The following is a 23,408-nucleotide window of genomic DNA, read 5'->3' on the forward strand; positions in this document are numbered from 1 at the left end:
CAACACTTTTATTTGATTAAATACAATTTACATTAACAAAGCTTGTTATAATATTATTTAAATCGATCTTTTATCTCTCATTATTAACATAAATTGTATTTTAATTATAATAAAACAGTTGAGACATGACAGTTTTTAATTGACAGTTGCCGCATTTTATTGTTATTTTTTATATTGACACATTTTAACAAAATAGAAATTTCAACACTTTTATTTGATTAAATACAATTTACATTAACAAAGTTGTTATAATATTATTTAAATCGATCTTTTATCTCCATTATTTACATAAATTGTATTTTAAACAAAATATAAACAGTTGAGACTTGACAGTTTTTCAGTTGACAGTTGTTGAGCCATACAGACACATTTTAACAAAATAAAAATTTCAACACTTTTAATCCAATTTAATACAATTTATATTAACAAAATTTATTATAATTTTATTAAAATCGTTTTTTTATTGCCATTATCGGTATATAAATCGTATTTTTAATTACAATAAAACAGTTAAAACTTGACAGTTTTCTTTTGACATTTGACACTATCTTGGTTGACACAATATAAACAAATTTTAGCATTTTAATCTAATTTGATACAATTCTAAACTACAACATATTCATGAAAATGTCTTCTGAATATAAAATTTAATTATTTATTTATTATGTATGTATTTTAATTACTATTAACAGTTGAGACATGACAGTTTTCATTTGACAGTTGAACGCCATGTTGACATTTTGCACAAAATTAAAATTTATCAACAAATTTTAAACAATTTAAAACAATTCCCACCAACAATCTCAATTACAATGTCTCTAAACACAAAACAAATAATTTAATTCATTATTTTAATATTTAATTTCAATCTATATTTGACAACAGCAAACGTCACATGCTGACACGCTGACATTAGCTCTTGTCCAAGAATAATCTATACAATATGTTCGAATTGGATTTATAGATTTATTTATTTATTTTAGTGAATTTGGAAGTCGAAAATGGCCTCTAAAGGGGGCCCCATGGTCTTGGGGACTGATGGGACGGATTTTTTACACAGGCAACGCGTTGCTGCACAATATCAGATAAGGTAATAATAAAAAAATTCTAACCTCAAATTAAAAATGATATATTTAGGTAGAAAGGATTGGGTTTGGTTGTTAAATTGTGGTTTGTTTGTTTCATAAACTAAATACTCAGTTTGAGGCACTAATAATAAGTTGTGTTAGATACATGTTTTATGTTGAATATATTATTTTAAAGTATTTGTTTTATTTCAGTGCTCTGAATAAATCTAGATTGAAATATTGTATATTTTTCCACTATCTACTCTTCTTTGCGATGCTTGCAAAGCTTTCCGCAGACATCTTGGACAGACTGGATATTTTTATATTAGAAATCGAGGAATTAGAAATTCCAACGGTAAAAAATAATTATGAACTTATAATGATTTTTAAAGAAAAAGTTAGTTAAGATTCAACGTGTTCTTTTTCCAGCCTTTATGGTGGGAATACATCTGGTGCCTATCAGTCGTCCTATCTTTTGTTGGTCTGACAGCAGCCAGAAGAAACCGAGTAGCCCTGATGCAACGATACATGATAGGAATAGTCGTGCTGGGTTACTTGCCATTGTTATATTGTTTTATTTATTATTGTGGAGACGTTTTAGAGTATTTAGCTGAAGGACAAGACGCTGAGGACATTATTTTGTGGCAGGTAAGAAGTAAATATTGTATTGTACGGAACTCTGGTGCTTTGTAAGATCTTTGAGTATGATTTTTAAATTGCGCTTGTTGAGACCTTTTGTTTGATACTCCACATGCCTATATTTGATCTACTAAAGTTTTCTGCAACCCATTGGTCTACTTTTTATAATATCTCTGGTAACTTTTGAACCGTTTGTCCAAATTGAACGCAACATTCGAAAAATTTGTACTAATATAAATTATCTACAATATGTTATGATTTGTAACACTATAATAACTTGGTGTACACAAAAATTGTATAAATTTAAAATTATAAATTAAATACATGCTTTGTAAGGAATTCTATTGTATTCTACAGCATTTTGAGTATGATTTTTAGATAGTGCTCGCCGAGACCTTTCATTTGATACCCAACATGCATTTTTACTATTTGGAACATTTTGACCCCTGTACTGTATATAGTACGACGCGGTTCGATGCGACATCGGCTCGACTCGCTTGTGCATTTATTTATTAAAGTTGTTGTAACTTTCAAACCGGCCGTCCAATATCAATAACATATTAGAGAGATTTGTTCAAAAATATTTCATCTACCTAACATCATAAGTCGTACAGCTTTAATAACGCAAAAGAAAGTTAAAATTATGTCATTGTAATTTTATTGAATGTATAGTGTACGGAACCCTATTGGTTTTTTCAGTCTATAACTATGATATTCGTAAAGTGCTCGTCGAAACCTTTCATTTGATACCCCACATGCCATATTTGATGTGACAAAATCTTTGCCCTTATATTAATGTTTTAAATTTTATGAGCGCTTGTCGTGTCGGCCGAGCCTAACACGACGCTTTCCCATACATTTTTTCTTAGGTTTGGGTACGCATGGTAAGCGTTAGTGAAATATTTTTAGTACAAATGTATATGAATAGTTTTATCATGAACTAAGTGGTTTTTAGCCTCAAGGCAAGTTGCCTGAACGTTCCAATTTAATATTATTTAATTATTAATAATTATTTAATAATATTAGACATAGTAAATTCATATTAAATAATGTCAGAAACAAAACCTTTTTCGTATTTTCAAATCATTATTTTTATTGCTTGTTAGTAGAGTCCCTTTTTTAATATTGTAGATCGAAATTAAAGTTTGCTCATCAGTAGTGTCGCTTTTTTTTCTTCTCAAGGATTATTACTACTTTGTTTGATTGTCAGTAGAGTCCTTTTTTTGTTTACATACTAATATTTCCTAATACAATTTTAGAAAATAAGAATTTTACTGACGAGCAAATTAAGAAAAGCAAATTTAAAAAGAACTCTACTGATGAGCAAATCTATAAATAAATGTAAAAGAATTCTACTGACGAGCAAATTAAGAGAAGCAAATTTAAAAAGAACTCTACTGATGAGCAAATTGAGAAAAATAAATTTAAAAAAAACTCTACTGACGAGCAAATTGAGAGAAACAAAATTAAAAAGAACTCTACTGATGAGCAAATTAAGAAAAACAAATTAAAAAAAACTCTACTGACGAGTAAATTAAGAAAAACAAATTTAATTCATTCTATTGACGATTTGACAAACTAAATATAAGAAAGGACTCTACTGACTTTTAAATATATATTTAAAAAGAACTCTACTGACGAGCAAATTGAGAAAAACAAATTTAAAAAGAACTCTACTGATAAGCAAAATCAGGAAAACCAGATAAATGAACTTTATTGATGACGAATTAGGAAAAAATTTAAAAATAACTTTACTGATGAGCAAGTTAAAAAAAATGCTAAAGAACTCTACTGACGAGCAAATCAAGAAAAACAAATTTAAAAAGAACTCTACTGACGAGCAAATTAAGGAAAACAAATTTAAAAAGAACTCTACTGACGAGCAAATTTAAAAAAATGAAAAAGAACTTTACTGTTGAGCCAATTTGGGAATAAATTTAAAAAGGGACTCTACTGACAAGCAAATTTGGGAAATAGAATTAAAAAGAACTCTTCTGATGAGCAAATTAAAAAAAATGCTAAAGAATTCTACTTACTATCAAATAAAGTATTAATAAATGATAAAAAGAACTCTACTGACGAGCAAATTGAGAAAAACAAATTTAAAAAGAACTCTGCTGACGAGCAAATTAATTTCGAATTCGATTTAAAAAAAAAAATAGTTGCCTAATTTAAACAAAATTGAAAAATCGTAGTCACAGTCTAAACGCATTTGCAAATAATTCTGTGCTACATTTTCACTTATACCGTGCTTAGCTTGGCCGCATTTTCACATTTCACTCTTTTCAAAAAATTCAAGAAATGACCCAGACTAAGGACAGTCTAAGCGCCACTCTGGTGCAAATGTTAAACCAAGTGCGTTTAGACTGTGACTATACGGGAGCAAGAATAATGAAAGTTACAGTATTTGTAATAATATATTTAAAAGCGTTTAAAATTTGTCGAATATTTCATTACGGTACGGGAAGTTCCAGCAATTTGCCTTAAGGCACGATGCCATACACTACTAGTTTTAATTTTTTAACTCAAAATGTAATTTTCCAAATAAATTTATACCAGGTTGTTACTTAGACTGTGCCTAGTTTGGATCATTTTTCGATTTTTTTCAACTAAAAATGGCATTTCTATAAAAATTTATATAGACTTAGATTGCCTCATGTTTCATTTCATTCAATAATTTTCTCAAAATTGGAAAAGTGCACCCGTACAGTCACATTCTAAACGCACTCATGAAAACATTTGTACCGCGTTGTCACTTAGACTGTGCCTAGCATGGGTCATTTTTCGATTTTTTTCAACATAAAATGTAATTTTTATAAATAATTTACATGAGATTTGAAAAGCGCTCCGGTGAAGTAACAATCTAAACGCACTCGTGAAAATATTTGTACCAGGCTGTCACTGAGACTGTGCTTAGCTTGGTTAATTTTCGTAATTTTTACTTCGAAATGGCATTTATTTATTTATTTATTCATAAGCAAGCCGTAATCAATAATAATAATATAAAAACTATTGAAAAATGCAAAAATGCCGCCAAGCTAAGCACAGTATAAGTGAAAATGTCGCACAGAATTATTTGCAAATGCGTTTAGACTGTGACTATACGGGAGCACTTTTTCAATTTGAACTTTTTTTTAGCAACTATTTTTTTTTTAAACTGAATTCGAAATGAAATGACGATTGTTATTGTTCTGGAGATAAATTGATTTATGATTTATGATTTACATTTGATTTGCTCAAATTTAATAACAAGATAGTAAAAAATGATAAAGAAAGTTACAGTATTTGTAATATTATATATGAAAACGTTTAAAATGTCTCGAATATTTCATTGCGGTACGGGAAGTTCCAGCAATTTGCCTCAAGGCACGATGCCATACACCACTAGTTGTAATTTAAATTAATAAAAAAATGTAAAAGAAAGTCTACTGACGAGTAAATTAAGAAAATATAATAAAAAGAACTCCCTTTTTCTTTCAGGGTTACCCTTACGGTTTGCTGTGGTACGGTTTTCTATTACTAGCAACGCAAGTACATTTCTTCTCGTTATACTTTGCCTGGAATTTGGTGACAGCTTGGAAGTCCAAGGGGGCACGAAAAGCTGAATAAACGCTAAATAAACGCTAAATAGAAATATAAATATGTATATAGTTTACGCAATTTGAAGACAGGTATATTAATTAGATATATACTCATTGTTTAATTTTATTTCTGTTACGAGAAACTGCCATCGAGTTGTATTATAAAAGATTGTTTTATTTTGTTTATTGATTTGTTTATTTATTTATAAATGTAAGGAGTCACTTTACATGTACTTATATATATTTACATACAACTCGATAATGATGTTAAATATTATAAATATTTCTATATATGACAATTGGAATTTGAGAATAAAGCTCTCTTTATACAAACATAATATATATATTTATTACTTATAATCGACTGAATAATTATAGTCTATTGTAGATTAACACGATCCATATTGTTGAATCCACTGTTCATATTTTTCCACGTCACTTGCTGTCACTGATTTTTTGCAACGTGTAAGGGCTTCTTGAAAGTCCAATGTCGTTACAGGAAGATCGAATTCTTCACGTTTCATCCTTTTGATTTCTGATGGAGTCCTTCCTGATATGCGTTTACGCATTGACATCATTGAAGCATCCCTGGAAGGAATAATATAAAATAAATATACATACATTTAAAACAAAACATAGATTTGAATAATTCTAAAAATGATTTGAAGTGACGTGAAGTGAGAAGTTGGTTTCAGGATTTTTTCAACTGTCAATTTATGTTTTGTAATGCAAATATATTATAAACATTGGATATGCATTAAATAGTATTTATACGTTTGTAAAGATGTTATAATTAATAATTAAATACTATTTCGACATTTAATAATAATAATTAACTTGGTATTGTTAACGTTGACAGTTTGGCGTCCGTTGTGAAGTTCGTTCTTAGTATTTATACAAATTTATATTTATTTCATGTTCTTTTTTAGTTTTTTGGTCTTAATAACTAATAATATCAATATCTTTTATATCATAAATATCCTATACAAGTTAAAATATATTATTAAAACTTATTAACATATTTACAAAATCCTTTTTGTCACAAGTATAAATTATTATCGATATAGTTTTTGTCTAGATGGTGGTAACACTGCAAAAATAAGAACGTTGTTCACCGGTATTCGTTGAACGTCGTTGTCCAACGCTTAATGGCGGAATAAACATTGTTTTAGTAAATCAAGACATTTGCACGTTATTTGTGTTATTACAAAGTGTTCATGACATTTGTTTTATATATTAAATGACTATAGTTATTTAGTGAAGTGTTTGCTGTAAAATCTACGGTTCAATATTAACAGACAGTGTTATTATAATAACAGAAATATTATTATTAAATTTAGGATCGCAACTGTCAGACACGCAATGGCGGAACAATAGTTGGTTTTAATAAACAAAGAATTTTGCAAGTGTATATTAAAATTTTTCGTTGTGCATAATAAAATTAAGATTATTTTTAGCGAAGTGTAGTCCGCTAAAATCTAATGTTTGTTGTTAATAGATAGTGTTTATGAATTAAATTCTAAAATTTTGCTATTAATCGAGTTTTTAAAGCAAGAATTTTGCAATAATGGCGTTGTTATGTAAGTGTAAAGTGTTTATGTGATTTGGGTACTGAAACATGTTATATGCATATTTGTTTTTATATTCTCTTATTTCTTTATTATTGTTTTTTAATATCTTTTGTTATAAGATAATAAAATACATAAAAAGTGCAAATTAAGTGAGTCATAACTTGTTTATTTTTATCGTAAGAGTAAAAGTTTGAATATTTAGGCATATTTATAATCAAAATATTGTGATTAATCCTCGATGTTGGAATTTAGAAAAATATTGGTAAGTAAGAATGTATACAATATATAATTTGATAATATATAAAATATTTTTTTATCATTTAATTTATTTATTATCATAATATTTTAATATCTAAAATATTTTTACTAAATGCTTTACCGAATATTATTATTTTTTCCGTAAATCGTTAAAAATTAGATTTTAGCAAATTTATTTTATAAAGTATCAAAAAATGTTGAAACAATGGCAAATAAACTGCAAATGGACTCTACTGACGAGCAAACTAAAATGATTCAAAAGGAAATTTGTGCGTCAGTAAAGTCCTCTTTACGATTTTATAAAATTTTGCTCGTCAGTAGATTCCCTTTTATATTTTATTTTTAATTTGCTTGTCAGTAGAGTCCCTTTCACGTTTTTTTTTATTCTTTTGTCAGTAGCCTTTTTTATGCTTCTTTCTGAAGTTGTTAGCCAGTAGAGTCCTTTTTAGGTTTTTTTTAATTTTTGCTCTTCAGTAGAGTCCTCTTTTACGATTTTTGTAAAATTTGCTCATCAGTAGAGTCCCTTTTACATTTTTTGAAGTAAAACTTCTTTAGGCGCGATATGGGTGTAAAAATTTCTTTAGGCTACACGGGTGTAAATCCGTACAAATGCAACGAAATGCCAACGTGTAGTTGAACACTACGACGCCGTAAGCGCTGATGTCGCGAGTATCCACTCATATCGCGTCATGTCATGCGTAAGTCGAGCGCTAAACCCTATATGAACTTGCATTAATTGAATCACGTTTTTTATGTTATGTCCTCATGGAATAAGACTTTTCTTAGAGAATAAATGTGTCATGGAATATAATAAATTTATACTGAATCTCGTTGAAGACAAAATAATATCTACTGCCACGGATATTTATGTAGGTTGCCATGCGACAGATCAACAATCATACATTCGTCAGCAGTTTCACAAAAATCGGTTATTGATACCGCGGGTTTGCCGTATGAAATAATTTTAGTTCTGAATAAATTTTACATTATAACAACTAATATTGATGTAAGTGATGGCTTAGCTAATGGTTGTGTAGGAAAATTAGTGTACATAGAACGTGGCGATAATGATGAACTTCTACGTTTATGGTTTGAATTTCCTGGTAAGATAGGTAACAAAATAAGAAGAAAGCTGCACATCATATTCAAACTCTTAATATCAGTAGGACAGCTGTGCCGATTCTCAGGAGATCTTCATCTATTCCAATGAATAGAAATAAAATCATATTTGTCAAAAGAAATCATTTTCCTTTAGTGTCTGCTTGTGCACTCACAATACACAAATCACAAGGTGGTACTTTTGATAAAATTGTATATGAATACAATAAAACATATAATCAGCAGCTTCTATATGTTGCATTATCACGAGTTACCAGCATTAATGGATTGTTCATCATTTCAAAAAATTTTATCATGGAAGAAAACGGCCAGCAGGATTAATGAACTTAAAAACTGAATTCCAAAGACTTTCAACTTGTAGATTAATAACACAAGAAGAAAAATTGAGTGAGATAATAAGTTTGAACGACATTTCATTGTTTTACTTTAACTGCCAAAGTTTACGAGCTCATTTGCCTGATCTGCAAGATAAAGTGCTACAACGTTGTACGTTTTTGTTATTTTCGGAAACTTGGATTAATAATGAAGAACGAATTGATATTCAGAACTATTACTGCATTACTCAATACAAACGATCGGACTCAAGAGCAGGTGGTGTAGCTGTCTAATCATTCATGTTCAGATACTCTTCATAATGCGACTCCTATGCAGTTTCTTGCGCCAACGATATTACTGGATATTTCTAATGAAATTACACAAGTAGGTGATATTACACACACAGAATCAAACATTGATTATAGTCGTCCTTTACATTTCTCCCAATAAAAACATATCAAATATTATTAAATTTCTTCATCAGCAGTTACTTCATTTTTCTTATGAGGGTGCAAACTTTTAAACACTAATCACAACGAGATACCATTAATTCTTGCTGGAGATTTCAATGTCAATTTTCGTTCAGAAGAATCTCAACCATTAATTGATTTTTTAAATAATAAATTTAATTTAACAATGAATAATTCTCCATTTGAATCAACCACAAGATATGGCACGACTATTGATGCAGTTTTCTCCAGAAATGTACATAGTTTACAAAGCAAAATTTATGTCTCTCATTTTAGTTATCACAAACCTATTATATCATATATGAAATATGATAGCAATTAATCTATCGATGTTGTTTTAAACTGTGTTATTGATGTTATGTGATTATTAATAAATGATTTTTAAAATTTAAATATGATGTTTTTTTATTTTTATCTTAATTGCCTACTCATACAATATTAAAAGTTTTACTTCAATCGCGTGTGATCCTTACGCGCACTCTTTTTACTTATTTTACATCTTTTCTAAATTAACTTATCAGTACAGATATTTGGACGTTTTTTTCTTGTTAGTAGAGTTTCTTTTGCATTTTATTCCTATTAAATAATTTGCTCGTCAGTAGAGTCCCAATTAATTTTTTTTATTTTGCTAGTCAGTAGAGTCCCAATTATATTTTCTTCTAAATTTGCTTGTCAGTAAAATTTTCTAAATTTTTTTCTCAATTTGTCAGTAGAGTTCTTCGTACAATGCAACAAAACAACTTATTATAATTTGTATATAAAATGTTTTAAAATTACTGCATTTAATTTTGAACAATGTACCCAACACATGTGAAGTTGTACGCGGGTTAGTACTGTCAACTCTTGTTTTGACCGTTAACATTTGAATTTGAATTTTAAATAAAATATTTGTTTTTTATCATTAACTATAACGTTTATATAACTATAACGTGAATAATTTTGTTCGAATCGTGGTAAATTGTTATATACAGATTTGTAGATAAATTTATTAGCTTTTTAACCATATATAATAATATGTATGTTGTAAAACAAATTTTAGCAATATAAACGTAAATATAAACAAATGTTACCAATGGCTAACTGAATTTTAAATTTTACATATTATTCACAATTAATTTTGTTCGAAAAGTTTTCAAACGTTATATACAGATTTGTAGATAATTTTATTATCTTTCTAACAATATATAATACTCTAATTCTATATAATAAAATAAACGTACAACCAATGAAACTAACATACATGTAGCAAATAACTTATTATAATTTGTATATAAAATGTTTTAAAATTACTGCATTTAATTTTGAACATTGTACCCAACAACATGAAGTTGTACGCGGTTCGGTACTGTCAACTCTTTTTTGACCGTTGATATTTGAATTTGAATTTACAATATAATATTTGTGTTTTATAATTAGCTATACCATTGAATTTTTTACAATATATAATAATGTATTGAACGAAATATTTATAAATGAAATAGTGTATAATTATTTACCTGCAAACATTGACAATATCAGCGGCTGTATATCCTTCCAAAAGATCACCGATAACATTCGAATCTGCGTCCATCGTTATGTCCTGCATGCATAAGTGTAAAAGGGCCGACCGGCTCTCGTCTTAAATTAATAAAAAACATTATATATATATATATATATAATTAGAATATAGTTTATAATTACCATCGGGCAACCCTATATATACTCGTTTCTCAAATCGTCTTCGAAAAGCTTCGTCGATGTCCCAAGGATGATTAGTGGCGGCCAGAACCATTATTACTTTGTCATCGGGTCTGAAAATAAATAAATATTACATAATAATAAACTAGTGGTGTATGGCATCGTGTCTTAAAGCAAATTGCTGGAACTTCCCGTACCGTAATGAAATATTCGAGAAATTTTAAACGATTTCAAATATATTATAATAAATACCGTAACTTTCATTATTTTTGCTATCTTGTTAAATCTGAACATAAAATTGAAAAAGAATAAAAAAAGGACTCTACTGACGAGCGAACTTTAATTTTTGATCTAGAAAATAATTAAAGGACTTTACTGCCGAGCAAACTTTAATTTTGTACTAGAAATTTTAAATAGGAACTCTACTGGCAAGCAAATTTTAATTTTGATCTAGAATATAAAAAAGGAACTCTACTGACGAGCAAACTTAATTTTGATTTAGAATATAAAAAAGAGACTCTACTGACGAACAAATTAAATTACAAGCATCAAAAAGGACTCTACTGACGAAAAAATAAACTAGTGGGGTGGGTGGCATCGTGCCTTAAGGCAAATTGCTGGAACTTCCCGTACCGTAACGAAAATGTTCGAGGAATACTGAATGTTTTCAAATAGATTATTATAAATATTGTAACATTGTATAAGTTGAAATTATTTGTTTAAAGTATATTAGAACTATAGTCAGAATTAAAAATAAAATCTGAATTATTTTCGATATACAAAAAATTAAAAAAAAAAAAAAGAAAAAAAAAATGGTACAATTTTTTTTTTTCCAAAATCAATTATTTTGTTAAGACAAGCAGAAAGTTCTTTGAATCAATTGAATCGGACGCTTAGTTCTCTCAAAAACTGCCATTTTTTGTACATTTAGCTCTGTATCTCCGTAATGGCTGAGCCTGCCTTTGCGAAAAATTAATAACCCCTTCTCCCAATCATTACTAATTGAATGTCTTTTAGATCATCCAAATCGGATGCTCCGTTCTCTCAAAAACTCGATTTCTATTTTCTGCACTCTTTGCTCCTTATCTCCGTAACTGCTGGACCTGTCTTTTGCCAAAAACTAATCAGCTCTTCTTCTTATTAATAGGAATCGAATGTTTTTTAAACCATTCAAATCGGTTGATCCGTACGCCCGAAAACGTGGGCGAAAATTTGTATCCATACATACATACATACACACACACACATACACATCCATTTCTTCCGAGGTATGCCAAAACGTTCAGAAACCTTCAAAACGTCGAGAAATGTAAAAATTTTCAATTCCGATTTTCGGCCCATTACAATAACTTACCCTACGGGAAGTTAATAAAACTAGATAAAAAGGGACTCTACTAACGAGCAAAATAAGTTATCATTTCAAGACTAACGAGAAAACCGAATTTTTATTTATTACATAAAAAAGAACTCTACTGACGAACAAACTTAATTTTTGGCCCAGAATATAAAAAAGGACTCTACTGACGAGCAAACTTATTTTTGACCTAAAATACAATAAGATTCCCTACAAGACATTTATTTAATTCCTGATGTAAATTTATTCAATTTTAGTGTACACATAGTTACTATAGTGTTACAGATAAGAACATATTATATCAATAAATGTAGTATAATTTTCCGAATAAAAATATTCAATTCGGACAAACCGTTCAAAAGTTACAAGAGATAATATAAAAAGTAAACCAATGGGTTGCAGAACAATCGGTGAAGACTTTTCAAAATCGAATATAGGCATGTGGGGTATCAAATGAAAGGTCTCGATGAGTACTATCCAAAAATCATACTCGAAACACCCCACAAAGTAATAGGGTTCCGTATAATAAAATAATGTACTAAAAATATTTTACTAACGCTTACCATGCGTATCTGAGCCTCACTAAAAATGTATGGGAAAGCGTTGTGTTAGGTTAGGACGACATGGCAAGCACTCGTAAAATTTAATCATAACTGGTATATGTATATATATATATATATATATATATATATTTCTTTCATTTACCCTGTGTGATTTAATCCATCCATTTGTATAAGCAATTCCGCCTTGAACCTCCTGCTGGCCTCGTGCTCCGAATCGGAGCCCCTCGCCGAACAAAGGGCGTCCATTTCGTCGATAAATATAGTGCTGGGGGCATGCCAGCGGGCCATGTCGAACAGGAGGCGGACCTGGACAATGATAATTCATTTTAAATATTAATTACTAACGAGCAAACTAAAATAAAAAAAAAATCAAGGGATGACTGACATAAATTATCAAAAATATTTAAAAAAAGGAAATCTGCTGATCCAATTATTAAAAAGGGACTCTACTGACGAACGAACCGGTGTATAAATAATTGGTTTCAATTGTTTAATTAGTAGTTAGTGGAGTCTTTTCTTTATTATTTCATTTTGCTCGTCAGTAGAGTCATTTTATTAATTTATCCAGTCAATTAAATATTTATGTTGAACTCGAAAAGGACTCTATTGATTGCTCTACTTCTACTGATGTTATGAAATGAAGAAAAGAACTCTACTAACGAGCAAATTGAATATTAATCTAGACAGATTTTTTGGTTGCCAGTACAGTCTTTTTTGTTTTAGTTTGCAATTTTGTTTATATAGTCAGTAGAATCCTTTTTTGTCAATTTATTTCGCTTGTCAATAGAGTTCCTTCTTGGCAATTTAGTTTGCTCGTTAGTAGAGTCCCTTTTTAGTAAGTTAGTCAGTAGAGTCCCTTTATAATATTTTTTTTTATTATTGCTCGTCATCAAAATCTATTTTTACTAGTTCAGTTTGCTCGTCAGTAGAGTCTCTTTTTAAATTATTTTAGTTTACTCGTCAGTAGAGTCCCTTTCATATTATTTATGAATAAGTTTGTTCGCTAGTAGAGTCCCTTCTATATTATTTTAGTTTGTTTGTCAGTAAAGTTCTTTTTTTAATCTTCTGAATTAAAATTAAAATTTGCTCGTCAGTAGAACCTCTTTTTTAATTTTCTAAATTAAAATGGAAATATGTTCGTCAGTAGAGTCCATTTTTTAAACTTCCAAATAAAAATTGAAAGTTGCTCGTCAGTAGAGTTCCTTTTTTTAATCTTTTAGATAAAAATTAAAATTTGCTTGTCAGTAGAGTCCATTTTTTAATTTTCTAAACTAAAATTAAAATTTGCTCGTCAGTAGAGTCCGTTTTTTTAATCTTCTATAAGAAAATTAAAATTTGTTTGTCAGTAGAATCCCTTTTTTATCTAATAAAACGTTGCGATATAAAAATATATACTTTAAATAGTTATAACACTTATAATAAAATTTTAGGGGTTAATTCTCCGGTAAAATAGAACATAACATAGCGTTGTCATGGCAACGCTGTGTTATACTTCTATCTTGATTTATGAAAGAGGACTCTACTGAGGAGCAAATTGGACGGACAAATCAATAAAAAATGACTCTACTGACAAGCAAACTGTATATAAATTTTTAAAATGAGATTGTTAAATTGTGATAATACAAAGCATTATTAAAAAAGAGTCTAGATTTTCACAATGAAATTATCAAAATGTTATATTAAAACAAAGTTAATAGCTTTCTGCCGTGCAATCAGGCGTATTTTTGCTATACCAGTTTTTCCGAGTCGCCCCTGTATTTAGATGTTAGGGTTGCTGATGACACGTTGAAGAAGGTGGTGCCACATTCGGTGGCCACTGCTTTTGCCAGAAGGGTCTTTCCGGTTCCGGGGGGTCCTACCATGAGGACGCCCTTCCAGGGCCTTCTTATACCCTTGAAAAAGTCCGGCATGATGATAGGTAAGACCATAGCCTCCTGCAGCAGGGCCTTGGCTTCGTGCAAACCCGCCACTTTGTTCCACTGGATATCAGGGTTTCTCTGCAAAATGTCTTTTTCTATGGTGTCTACTAAATGGGGTTCGTAGCCTACTGCACTGAAAACCCTTCCACTAAAAAAAGAAAAAACAGAATTATATTTTATTATTGGAATGTTAAGCTGGTCTATTTCTGTGTAATAAACATGAAACGTCGATGTTAACTATAGTTTACATAATGATAAAGAATAAAAAAATTAAAAAGATCAAAATGGGGAGTCAACCAGTGCTCCTACCAGATTTTGGTTATTTGTAAAAGCACACCGTTAGATGGCGCCATAATTAATTATATTTTAACCATATTCCCGCCCGATGCGCAAGCATCTGTCATTGCATAAATTCTCATGTCATTTCACAGGCGGATAAAATTTTACAAAAATGTCAAAAACGTTAATATTTTGTACGGAAATATAAAATTCTATAAATGTATACTTATAGCATATACTTTTAAGAATACTATACTAAAATTTCAACCCTTAACTATATATAGTACAGCCGGTATAGATTCTCAAAAACGAGAATATTTTATTTGCAAAGTGACTCCATAAGCGGATAAAATTTTTGAAATATGTCAAAAACTTTACTAACAATGAAATTTTAGTATGTACACTTATAGTATATACTTTTAGGAATAACATACTAAAATTCCAGCCCTTAACTATATATAATGCAGACGATATAAATTTCTAAAACTAGGCTATTGATATTTGAAGTTAATATGTACAAGACAAAGTTGAAGGTGACAAAATTTTATAAATTGTCAAAAAACTTCAATAATTTGTTTGAAAGCGTAAAAATGTAAGTATATACACTTATTGTATAATGAACTTAAATGAAACGTCGATGTTAACATGTCTTAGCCATGTATTATTAACAACTATATTTTACATAATAATAAAGAATAAAATTGAAAGCTCAAAATGGCGGGTCAACCAAGGTCCTTACCAGATTTTGGTTATTTGTAAAAGCACACCGTTAGATGGCGACATAATTAATTATATTTTAATAATATCTCCCTTACCTCCGGACTAACCGATTTGAATGATTCAAAAAAATATTGAAATGTTCTAAGAATAACAATTTGTTTAATTTTTTTTACCTGTTGCACTCCCTTTCCTCCGGACTAACTTCAGGATCGGATGACACCGCGTTGTCTTCGGTCGAAGTCGCTTTTCTTAAAAGGGCCGGATTCCTTTGACAAGGGTGCAAGTTGGTGGATGTGGGGCTCGGCAGGGCCGTACTCGCTTTGCGTTCCTAAAAAAGTGAAAATATTGTTATGAATCGATGTTAATAGATTTGATTAACACAGACAATTCTTTGTTAAAAATTATCATATTTATATGTTGTCATAAATGAATTCTTCTTGTTTTTAACTTCTATTTTACATTTAAATTTGTTTGTCAGTAGAGTTCTTTTGTTGATTCCAACATTATATTTGGTAAAATTCTCGTTCATTCTTATATTTTAATATTAACTATCAAGAAAGTACAGTCTTTTTCTCTTATGTTTACAACAATATTTAATTAGCTCCTCAGTAGAGTCCTTTTTATCTTCCACACTTTTATTTAATTTACTTGGCGGTGAAAATCTTTTGTTTCTTTCAGTCCCTTTTCATCTATGTAGCTAGACAAATATTGAATTTGCTCGTTAGTAGAGTTTTTTTTTAAATTATTTTATCTAGGTATTCAGTTTGCTCGTCAGTAGAGTTATTTTTATTGTTATTGCTTCATTGACGGTTTGTTAGTGGAGTCCTTTTTCGTTTTATAGATTGAATTCAATTTACTCATAAGTAGAGTTCCTGTATTATTGTCGATATTTATTATTATTATTATTTATTTAGTTTGCTCGCGAGTAAAGTCCCTTTTCTAATCCACCAAATTGATATTTATCTTGCTTGTTTGTAGATTCTCTTATATTTTATCTAGATATTCAATTTTATCGTCAGTAAAGCTGTTTTTTAATGTTTTGTGTAGATATTTAATTTGCTCGTTAGTCGAGCTTCTTTCATATATTCTAGTATTAAGATTGCTCATAAGTAGAGTCTTTTTAGTTTGCTCGTCGGTAGAGTTTTATTTCATAATTTAAGTCTACATTCAGTATGCTCGTCAGTAGAGTCCCTTTTTTGTAAATAATTTCTTATACATTCCAATTTGCTTGTCAGTAGAGTCTCTTTTTCAATCTCCAAGATCTAGTTTAATTCTGCTTGTTAGTAGAGTCCCTTTTTTATTATTCTAAATCAAATTTTGAATTTGCTCGTCAGTAGAGTCCCTTTTTTATTTTTTTAAATCAAATTTTAAATTTGCTCGTCAGTAGAGTCCCTTTTTTATTCTAATATTTATTTAGATTTAGTTTGCTCGTCAGTAGAGTCCCTTTTTTATTCTAATATTCATTTAGATTTAGCTTGCTCGAAAGTAGAGTCGCTTTTGTTTCTTCAAATTCATTATTAAACCTGCTCGTCAGTAGAGTCCTTTTTGTATACTCCTGCTCGTCAGTAGAGTCTCTTTTTTGACTATGATAAAAACAATTGTCAAATCTATTTCTATTTTTATTATTACCTTTAAGAGTGCCGCCCTCGCCCTTTCGATGCTCCTCGAAGGTCTGGCGGTGGTCAAACTGTGTCTGTGGTGGTGCAATGTGGTAACTCCATTATTACCATTATTACCATTACTACCGTTACTACCGTTACTTCCATTACTACCGTTACTACCGGTATTTTGTTTAGTCCTAGAATGGATAGAAGGCAGGGCCGGCTGTATTTCGGGGTCCCTTCTCCTGAGACTCGCAACCCATTTGGTTTCCGTATTGTTCGGTTTGGTGGGCGATGGCGAGTCTTTGGGGTTAATGTTGGGGTTGGTGTCGTGGCGGGGAGTCGGGTTGACTTCTGGAAAAAAAGGATATTTGATTTAGATAAATAATTATTAGTGAAAACTGTGGAAGTGTTTATCTGTTTGCTATGCGATCAGGCGTATTTTACATATAAACAATGCAAGATAGAATGTTATAAGAGAATCATTGAGAGTCTGTTATCGTAAGATTCTTTCGTGCTATGTTTATATGTTAAATACGCCTGATCGCAAATATATATATATATATATATATATATATATATATATATATATGGAGGATAAATAATGATTTATAGAGTTAAATATTATAGAAAGTGTAATTAGAGACAATAAACGAGTAATTAGAGACAATAAACGAGTAATTAGAGACGAAGTGTGTTAATAGAGACGAACTAATGCAAAAAGAAGAAAGAAAAAGACTCTACTAAATCTAGGATGAAAAAAGGACTCTACTGATGAACAAAATTAAATTTGATCTTGAAGATGAAAAAGGGGCTCTACTGACGAGCAAACTTAAAATTCGATCTAGAATTAGAAAAAAGGGACTCTACTAACAAGCAAGTTAAATCTAAATGAATATTAGAATGAAAAAGGACTCTACTGACAAGCAAACTAAATCTAGGACTTTGAATTAGAAAAGGACTCTAGTGATGAGAAAAAAGCTAAATTAAAGTAAGAGAACTTTGAAATGAAAAGAGGAACTCTACTGTCGAGCAAAGTTAAATTTGAAGTTGGAGATTTAAGAGGGACTCTACTGACGAGCAAACATAAAATTTGATTCAGAATAATAAAAAAAGGACTCTACTGACGAGCAAACATAAAATTTGATTCAGAGTAATAAAAAAGGGACTCTACTGACGAGCAAACATAAAATTTGATTCAGAATAATAAAAAAGGGACTCTACTGACGAGCAAACTCGATTTTTTTCTAGAATATTAGAAAAGGGACTCTACTGACGAGCAAACTCGATTTTTATCTAGAATATTAGAAAAGGGACTCTACTGACGAGCAAACTCGATTTTTATCTAGAATATTAGAAAAGGGACTCTACTGACGAGCAAACTCGATTTTTATCTAAAATGTTAAAAGGGACTCTACTGACGACCAAAAATAAATTGCGAACTGAATTGCATAAAATGAGACTCTTGTGAGAAGCAAAATAAAGAAAGGACTCTACTGACGAGCAAATTTATTAGTAACCGAAAAGTAAAAAAGACGAATTCTACTACTGAAATATTAAAAAAGGGACTCTACTGACATGCAAACTGGAATATAAAAAAAGATTCCATTGACTAGCAAACTTTTTATTGATTTTTATTGATTTGTATCTATAATATTGAAAAAAGCGTCTCTACTGACGAGTAAACTTGATATTAATCTTGTAAGTAAAAAAAGAGACTTTACTGTCGAGCAAACTCAGTTTCACTACTGAAAGACAAAAAAAAAGAGACTCTACTGACAAGCAACTCAAACCCTGTCTAGAAAATCAATGTTTATCTGTTTGCCGTGCGATCAGGCGTATTTTATAATAACTGCTTCTACGAAGATTCTGTTATTATAACATTCTTTCGTGCTTTGTTTATATGCAAAATACGCCTGATTGTGCCGCAAATAAATACACATTTCACAGATTTTACTACCAAGAAAGACGGATAACATAGCGTTACCATGACAACTACAATTAAACTTTCGGTGTTTTGTAAATTAATACAATTCTTTCTTCAATTGATTTTGTTTATGAGGTTTATGAATTTAAATATTTTAAGAAAATATAATATTTCTTGAATCTGTTTTATCGTTTGTTAGAAGACTTAAAATTTATTTTTCTACATATTTGTGTACTAGATACTTTACGTAATTTGGCTAGTCAGTAGAGTTCTTAGTCAGGAAATTCCAAATTACAGAGTAATTTAACATCGGCTTCAGTTTGCTCGTCGGTAGAGTCTTTTTTATTAAATAGATGGTTTTATTCATAATAATAATACTACACTACTACTAAGAGAATTAGAACTTTAAGGACTAATGTTACCAACATATAATGTTACCGCGTTAACATATAAGTAATAGCAAAAAAGTATATATATATATATATATATATATATATATATACAAATATATATACAAATATTTTGAAGGATAAATAATGATTTATAGAGTTAAATATTGTAGAGAGCGTAATTAGAGACAATAAACGAGTAATAAAGTAGTTAACGAGATATAGAAAAAAACTGTACTAAAGTAGAACTTTGAAATGAAAAAAAAAGGACTTTACTGACGAGCAAATTAAATCTAGAAGTTTGAAACCTAAAAAGGGACTCTACTGACAAACAAGGCAAATATCAATCTTGACAAACAAATTTGAAATTTTTTGGGAAAACAAAAAGGGACTCTACTGACAAACAAATTGAAAATAATAAAAAATTATTTACAAAAAGGGACTCTACTTACAATCAAATTCAATATAAGTTGACTTTGAAATGAAAAAAAACACTCTATGGACGAGCAAATGAAATATCAAGATATAATGTTAAAAAAAAAACATAAAAATTATTTATCAATGTTTATTTAAAAATCAAAGTAAGGACTTTGAAATGAAAAAAGGACTAAAGGACTCTACTGATGAGCAGATTGGTATTTCCTCAAATCATTTATATAAAAGAACATTACCAATAAACAAATAAAATCATTAAAGAAGGGACTCTACTGACGAGCAAAGTAAATATCCATCTTGACAAACAAATTTGAAATTTTTTGGGAAATTTTTGGGAGAACAGAAAGGAACAAAAAGGTAATTATATACGAAAAGGGACTTTACTGACGAGCGGAATTAAATTAGATCTTGTAGATTAAAAGGAGACTCTACTGACGAGCAAACTAAACCTAAACTAATTTTGAATAAAAAGGGTACTCTACTGACGAGCAAATTAAAATTTATAAGAAGTTATATATGAAAAAAGGACTCTACTGACAAGTAAACTATATTTAGAAGTTTAAAACGGAAAAAAGGACTCTACTAACGAGCAAATTAAATCTAGAAGTTTGAAACCTAAAAAGGGACTGTACTAACGAACAAAGCAAATATCAATCTTGACAAACAAATTTGAAATTTTTTGTGAAATTTTTGGGGAAACAAAAAAGAACAAAAAGGTAATTATATACGAAAAGGGACTCTACTGACGAACAAATTAAAGTTTATAAGAAATTATTTACAAAAAGGGACGCTACTGACGAGCAAACCTAAATCCCGATCTAGAAAATTAATAAAAGACTCTACTGAAAGGCTAAATTACATAATTGGATGGAAAATGAAAAAGGGACTCTACTGACAAACAAATTAAATTCTCAAAGAACGAACTCTACTGACGAGCAAATTTGGATCTTTTTGGAAATCATTTAAAAAATAGACTCTACTGACGAGCAACGTAAATATCAAGACAAACAAATTTGAAATTTTTTGGGGAATTTTTGGAAAAACAAAAAGGGACTCTACTGACAAGCTAACTATATCTAGAAGTTTAAAACGAAAAAAAAGGATTCTACTAACGAGCAAATTAAATCTAGAAGTTTGAAACCTAAAAAGAGACTTCACTGACGAACAAAGTAAACTTATTATAAATTATTTATAAAAAGGGACTCTACTGACGAGCAAATGAAATAAAAAGACAATACCAGCGATCTGTCGCACTTTTAGAAACTAAAACATTCATTAACCCTAACATTAACCTTTTCCACTCGCATGCCGCCCCACTGCCCTAACATTCAATTCACATGAATCTCGAAATTCGCGAGTGGAAAGGGTTAATTATTTCTCCCCCTTACCCTGTGTCGGTGGCCCATTCCTCCGCCCCGTCTGACTATTATACCCTCTACCAGAATTCTGGTGATGGTGACTTTTTCTGGAAGATCCTCCACCTCCTCCGCCATTTGTGGTCGACCCTAGATTTTGTCCTGAATTTGGTCCCACATTAGGGTCCTTTCTAGGTGTCCTGTGGGTCGTCGTGATTTTGGTGAATGCTGTAAAAGGGGCTGCAAATCCGTCCAGGATTAAAGAGTCCATCATTCGCGCCATCTGTTGGAAACCGGTTCCTAGGGAGGTGTGGTGGGATGGTGCAGGGCTGAAAAAGGGATGATAAATGATATAAATCCATATTGAGTTGAATTGCTGTGAAATTTGTCGAAAGAACTGTACGTTTGATGCATTTTTAGTGAACGAGCCTAAAGAAGTTTTACTTCAAAAAGTGCAGTTTGTGGTTCTGTGGCTTGTGGGGTATCGTTTGAAAGGTCTCGACGAGTAGGAAACGATTTTCATGGTGAAATAATTATATTATAATAAAAACATTATACTTATAGCCATATTTATAGCGAAAAAATATTACAATGTTTAAAATTTATTGATTTTTTTCTATTATCTGTGAGGTCTAACGCTTTTGTATCGAATACTAAAATTAACTAAGTCTTTTGTCCACAGTTCATACATTTTTATTGAATTTTTAGAAAGCGAACTTAAAGAAGTTTTACTTCAAAAATTTTAGAATGAGGTTTTATGGCATGTTAAATTATTTTAAGTATTGTTTATTAAGATTTTTTGCTGATTGATGACACACATACCGTGCCGAAACGTATAAATAAATATATTATTAGTTATTAGTATGAGACATTTATAATTTATGTGAAAATAACAATAAAGATATATAAATACATTTATTGTTACCTAAATTCAAATTCAAATATCAACCGTCAAAACAAGAGTTGACAGTACCGACCCGCGGGCAACTTCATGCTGTTGAGTACTTTGTTACTATTTAAATACAGTAATTTTAAAATTTGAGCTTCAGTTTAGTTTTACAATATTATAATAGAAAAGGACTCTACTGACGAGCAAACTGAGCTGTTGACGACTGGAACGCGAAATTAGCGAAATATTTTATAACAAATCCTTTTTTTTTTATTCAAAATATATTATGTTAAATACATATTAAAGACAATATTTGTTCTAAAACTTGGTCAAATTATAAAAAGGGACTCTACTGACGAGCAAATGTGATAAAAAAATTAATTATTAAGTGGAAAAGAACACTACCACCGAGTAACTTTTAAAAACAAATTAAAAACAGTGAAGACTTTTTCGTTATATATATATATATATATATATATATATATATATATATATATATATATATATATATAATAGAACTCTACTGTCGAACAAACTGATTTTTTTCTACTGACCAGAAAACTAAACTTAAAAGAGATATATACATAAATTTACTATTACCTAAATTCAAATTCAAATGTCAACGGTTAAAAAACAGTTGACAGTATCAACCCGTGTACAACTTCAGAGTGTTGGGTACTTTGTTCAAAATTAAATGCAGTAATTTTAGTATTTGACTTTCTTAATTTGTACTAATTCATTTATATATATATATATATATATATAACTATAATATATATATATATATATATATACAAAGTGTTAATTGAAGTTCACTGACCGATTATCGCCCAATGACGTGCCAGTATTAAACAACCCCACCAACCCTCGCCCTTTCCTAATAATGTCCTCAATTTCATACCAGCCCTAAAATAATCTTCACCATAATTATTTTCAACTACACCCCCTTCCCCGCCACTGATTTTTGTTCGTTGACAGTAGAGTTCAATGGCTCTTTCTCTATTTATGGCGATGGTCATCGACATTGACACCTTGACATCGAAGTATCATCGACACAAACAAAGAACTAGTGGTGCATGTCAATAATAGATCTAACCATAATTTTCAAAATTTTTGTAAATTTTGAATATTTTTGGGAAATTCTAAATTTTTTTGATATCACGAAATTTACCGAGAAAATCACGAGAAAATCAGAAAATTGAGAAAAAACTCTACTGACGAGCGAATTGAATTGAAGTCTAATAAATAAAAAGGACTCTACTGACGAGCAAATTGAATGT

At 29.9% G+C, this 23,408-nt stretch overlaps 2 protein-coding genes across 2 annotated transcripts; one reads left to right on the forward strand and one right to left on the reverse strand.

The window, feature by feature from the left end:
* Positions 1 to 942: 942 nt before the first annotated feature.
* Positions 943 to 5,476, forward strand: LOC113372106 (protein jagunal-like). Its single transcript, XM_026612437.1, has 4 exons — positions 943 to 1,090; positions 1,281 to 1,422; positions 1,497 to 1,715; positions 5,187 to 5,476. The coding sequence occupies exons 1-4, from the start codon at positions 1,002 to 1,004 to the stop codon at positions 5,313 to 5,315; spliced, it is 579 nt and encodes a 192-aa protein (XP_026468222.1). The 5' UTR covers positions 943 to 1,001; the 3' UTR covers positions 5,316 to 5,476.
* A 200-nt stretch (positions 5,477 to 5,676) lies between these two features.
* LOC113372107 (katanin p60 ATPase-containing subunit A1-like) lies at positions 5,677 to 23,153 on the reverse strand. Its single transcript, XM_026612438.1, has 9 exons — positions 22,990 to 23,153; positions 21,273 to 21,568; positions 17,162 to 17,487; positions 15,706 to 15,860; positions 14,348 to 14,681; positions 12,757 to 12,920; positions 10,701 to 10,810; positions 10,517 to 10,637; positions 5,677 to 5,875 (listed from the first exon to the last, which is right to left on the reverse strand). Exons 1-9 carry the CDS (start codon positions 23,151 to 23,153, stop codon positions 5,677 to 5,679), a joined length of 1,869 nt encoding a protein of 622 aa, XP_026468223.1.
* Between the last annotated feature and the right edge of the window lie 255 nt (positions 23,154 to 23,408).

This window comes from Ctenocephalides felis, unplaced genomic scaffold (genome assembly GCF_003426905.1).
Source record: "Ctenocephalides felis isolate EL2017-DRISC unplaced genomic scaffold, ASM342690v1 CF-g0.4_SCAFFOLD_01581, whole genome shotgun sequence".
NCBI classification, from domain to species: domain Eukaryota; kingdom Metazoa; phylum Arthropoda; class Insecta; order Siphonaptera; family Pulicidae; genus Ctenocephalides; species Ctenocephalides felis.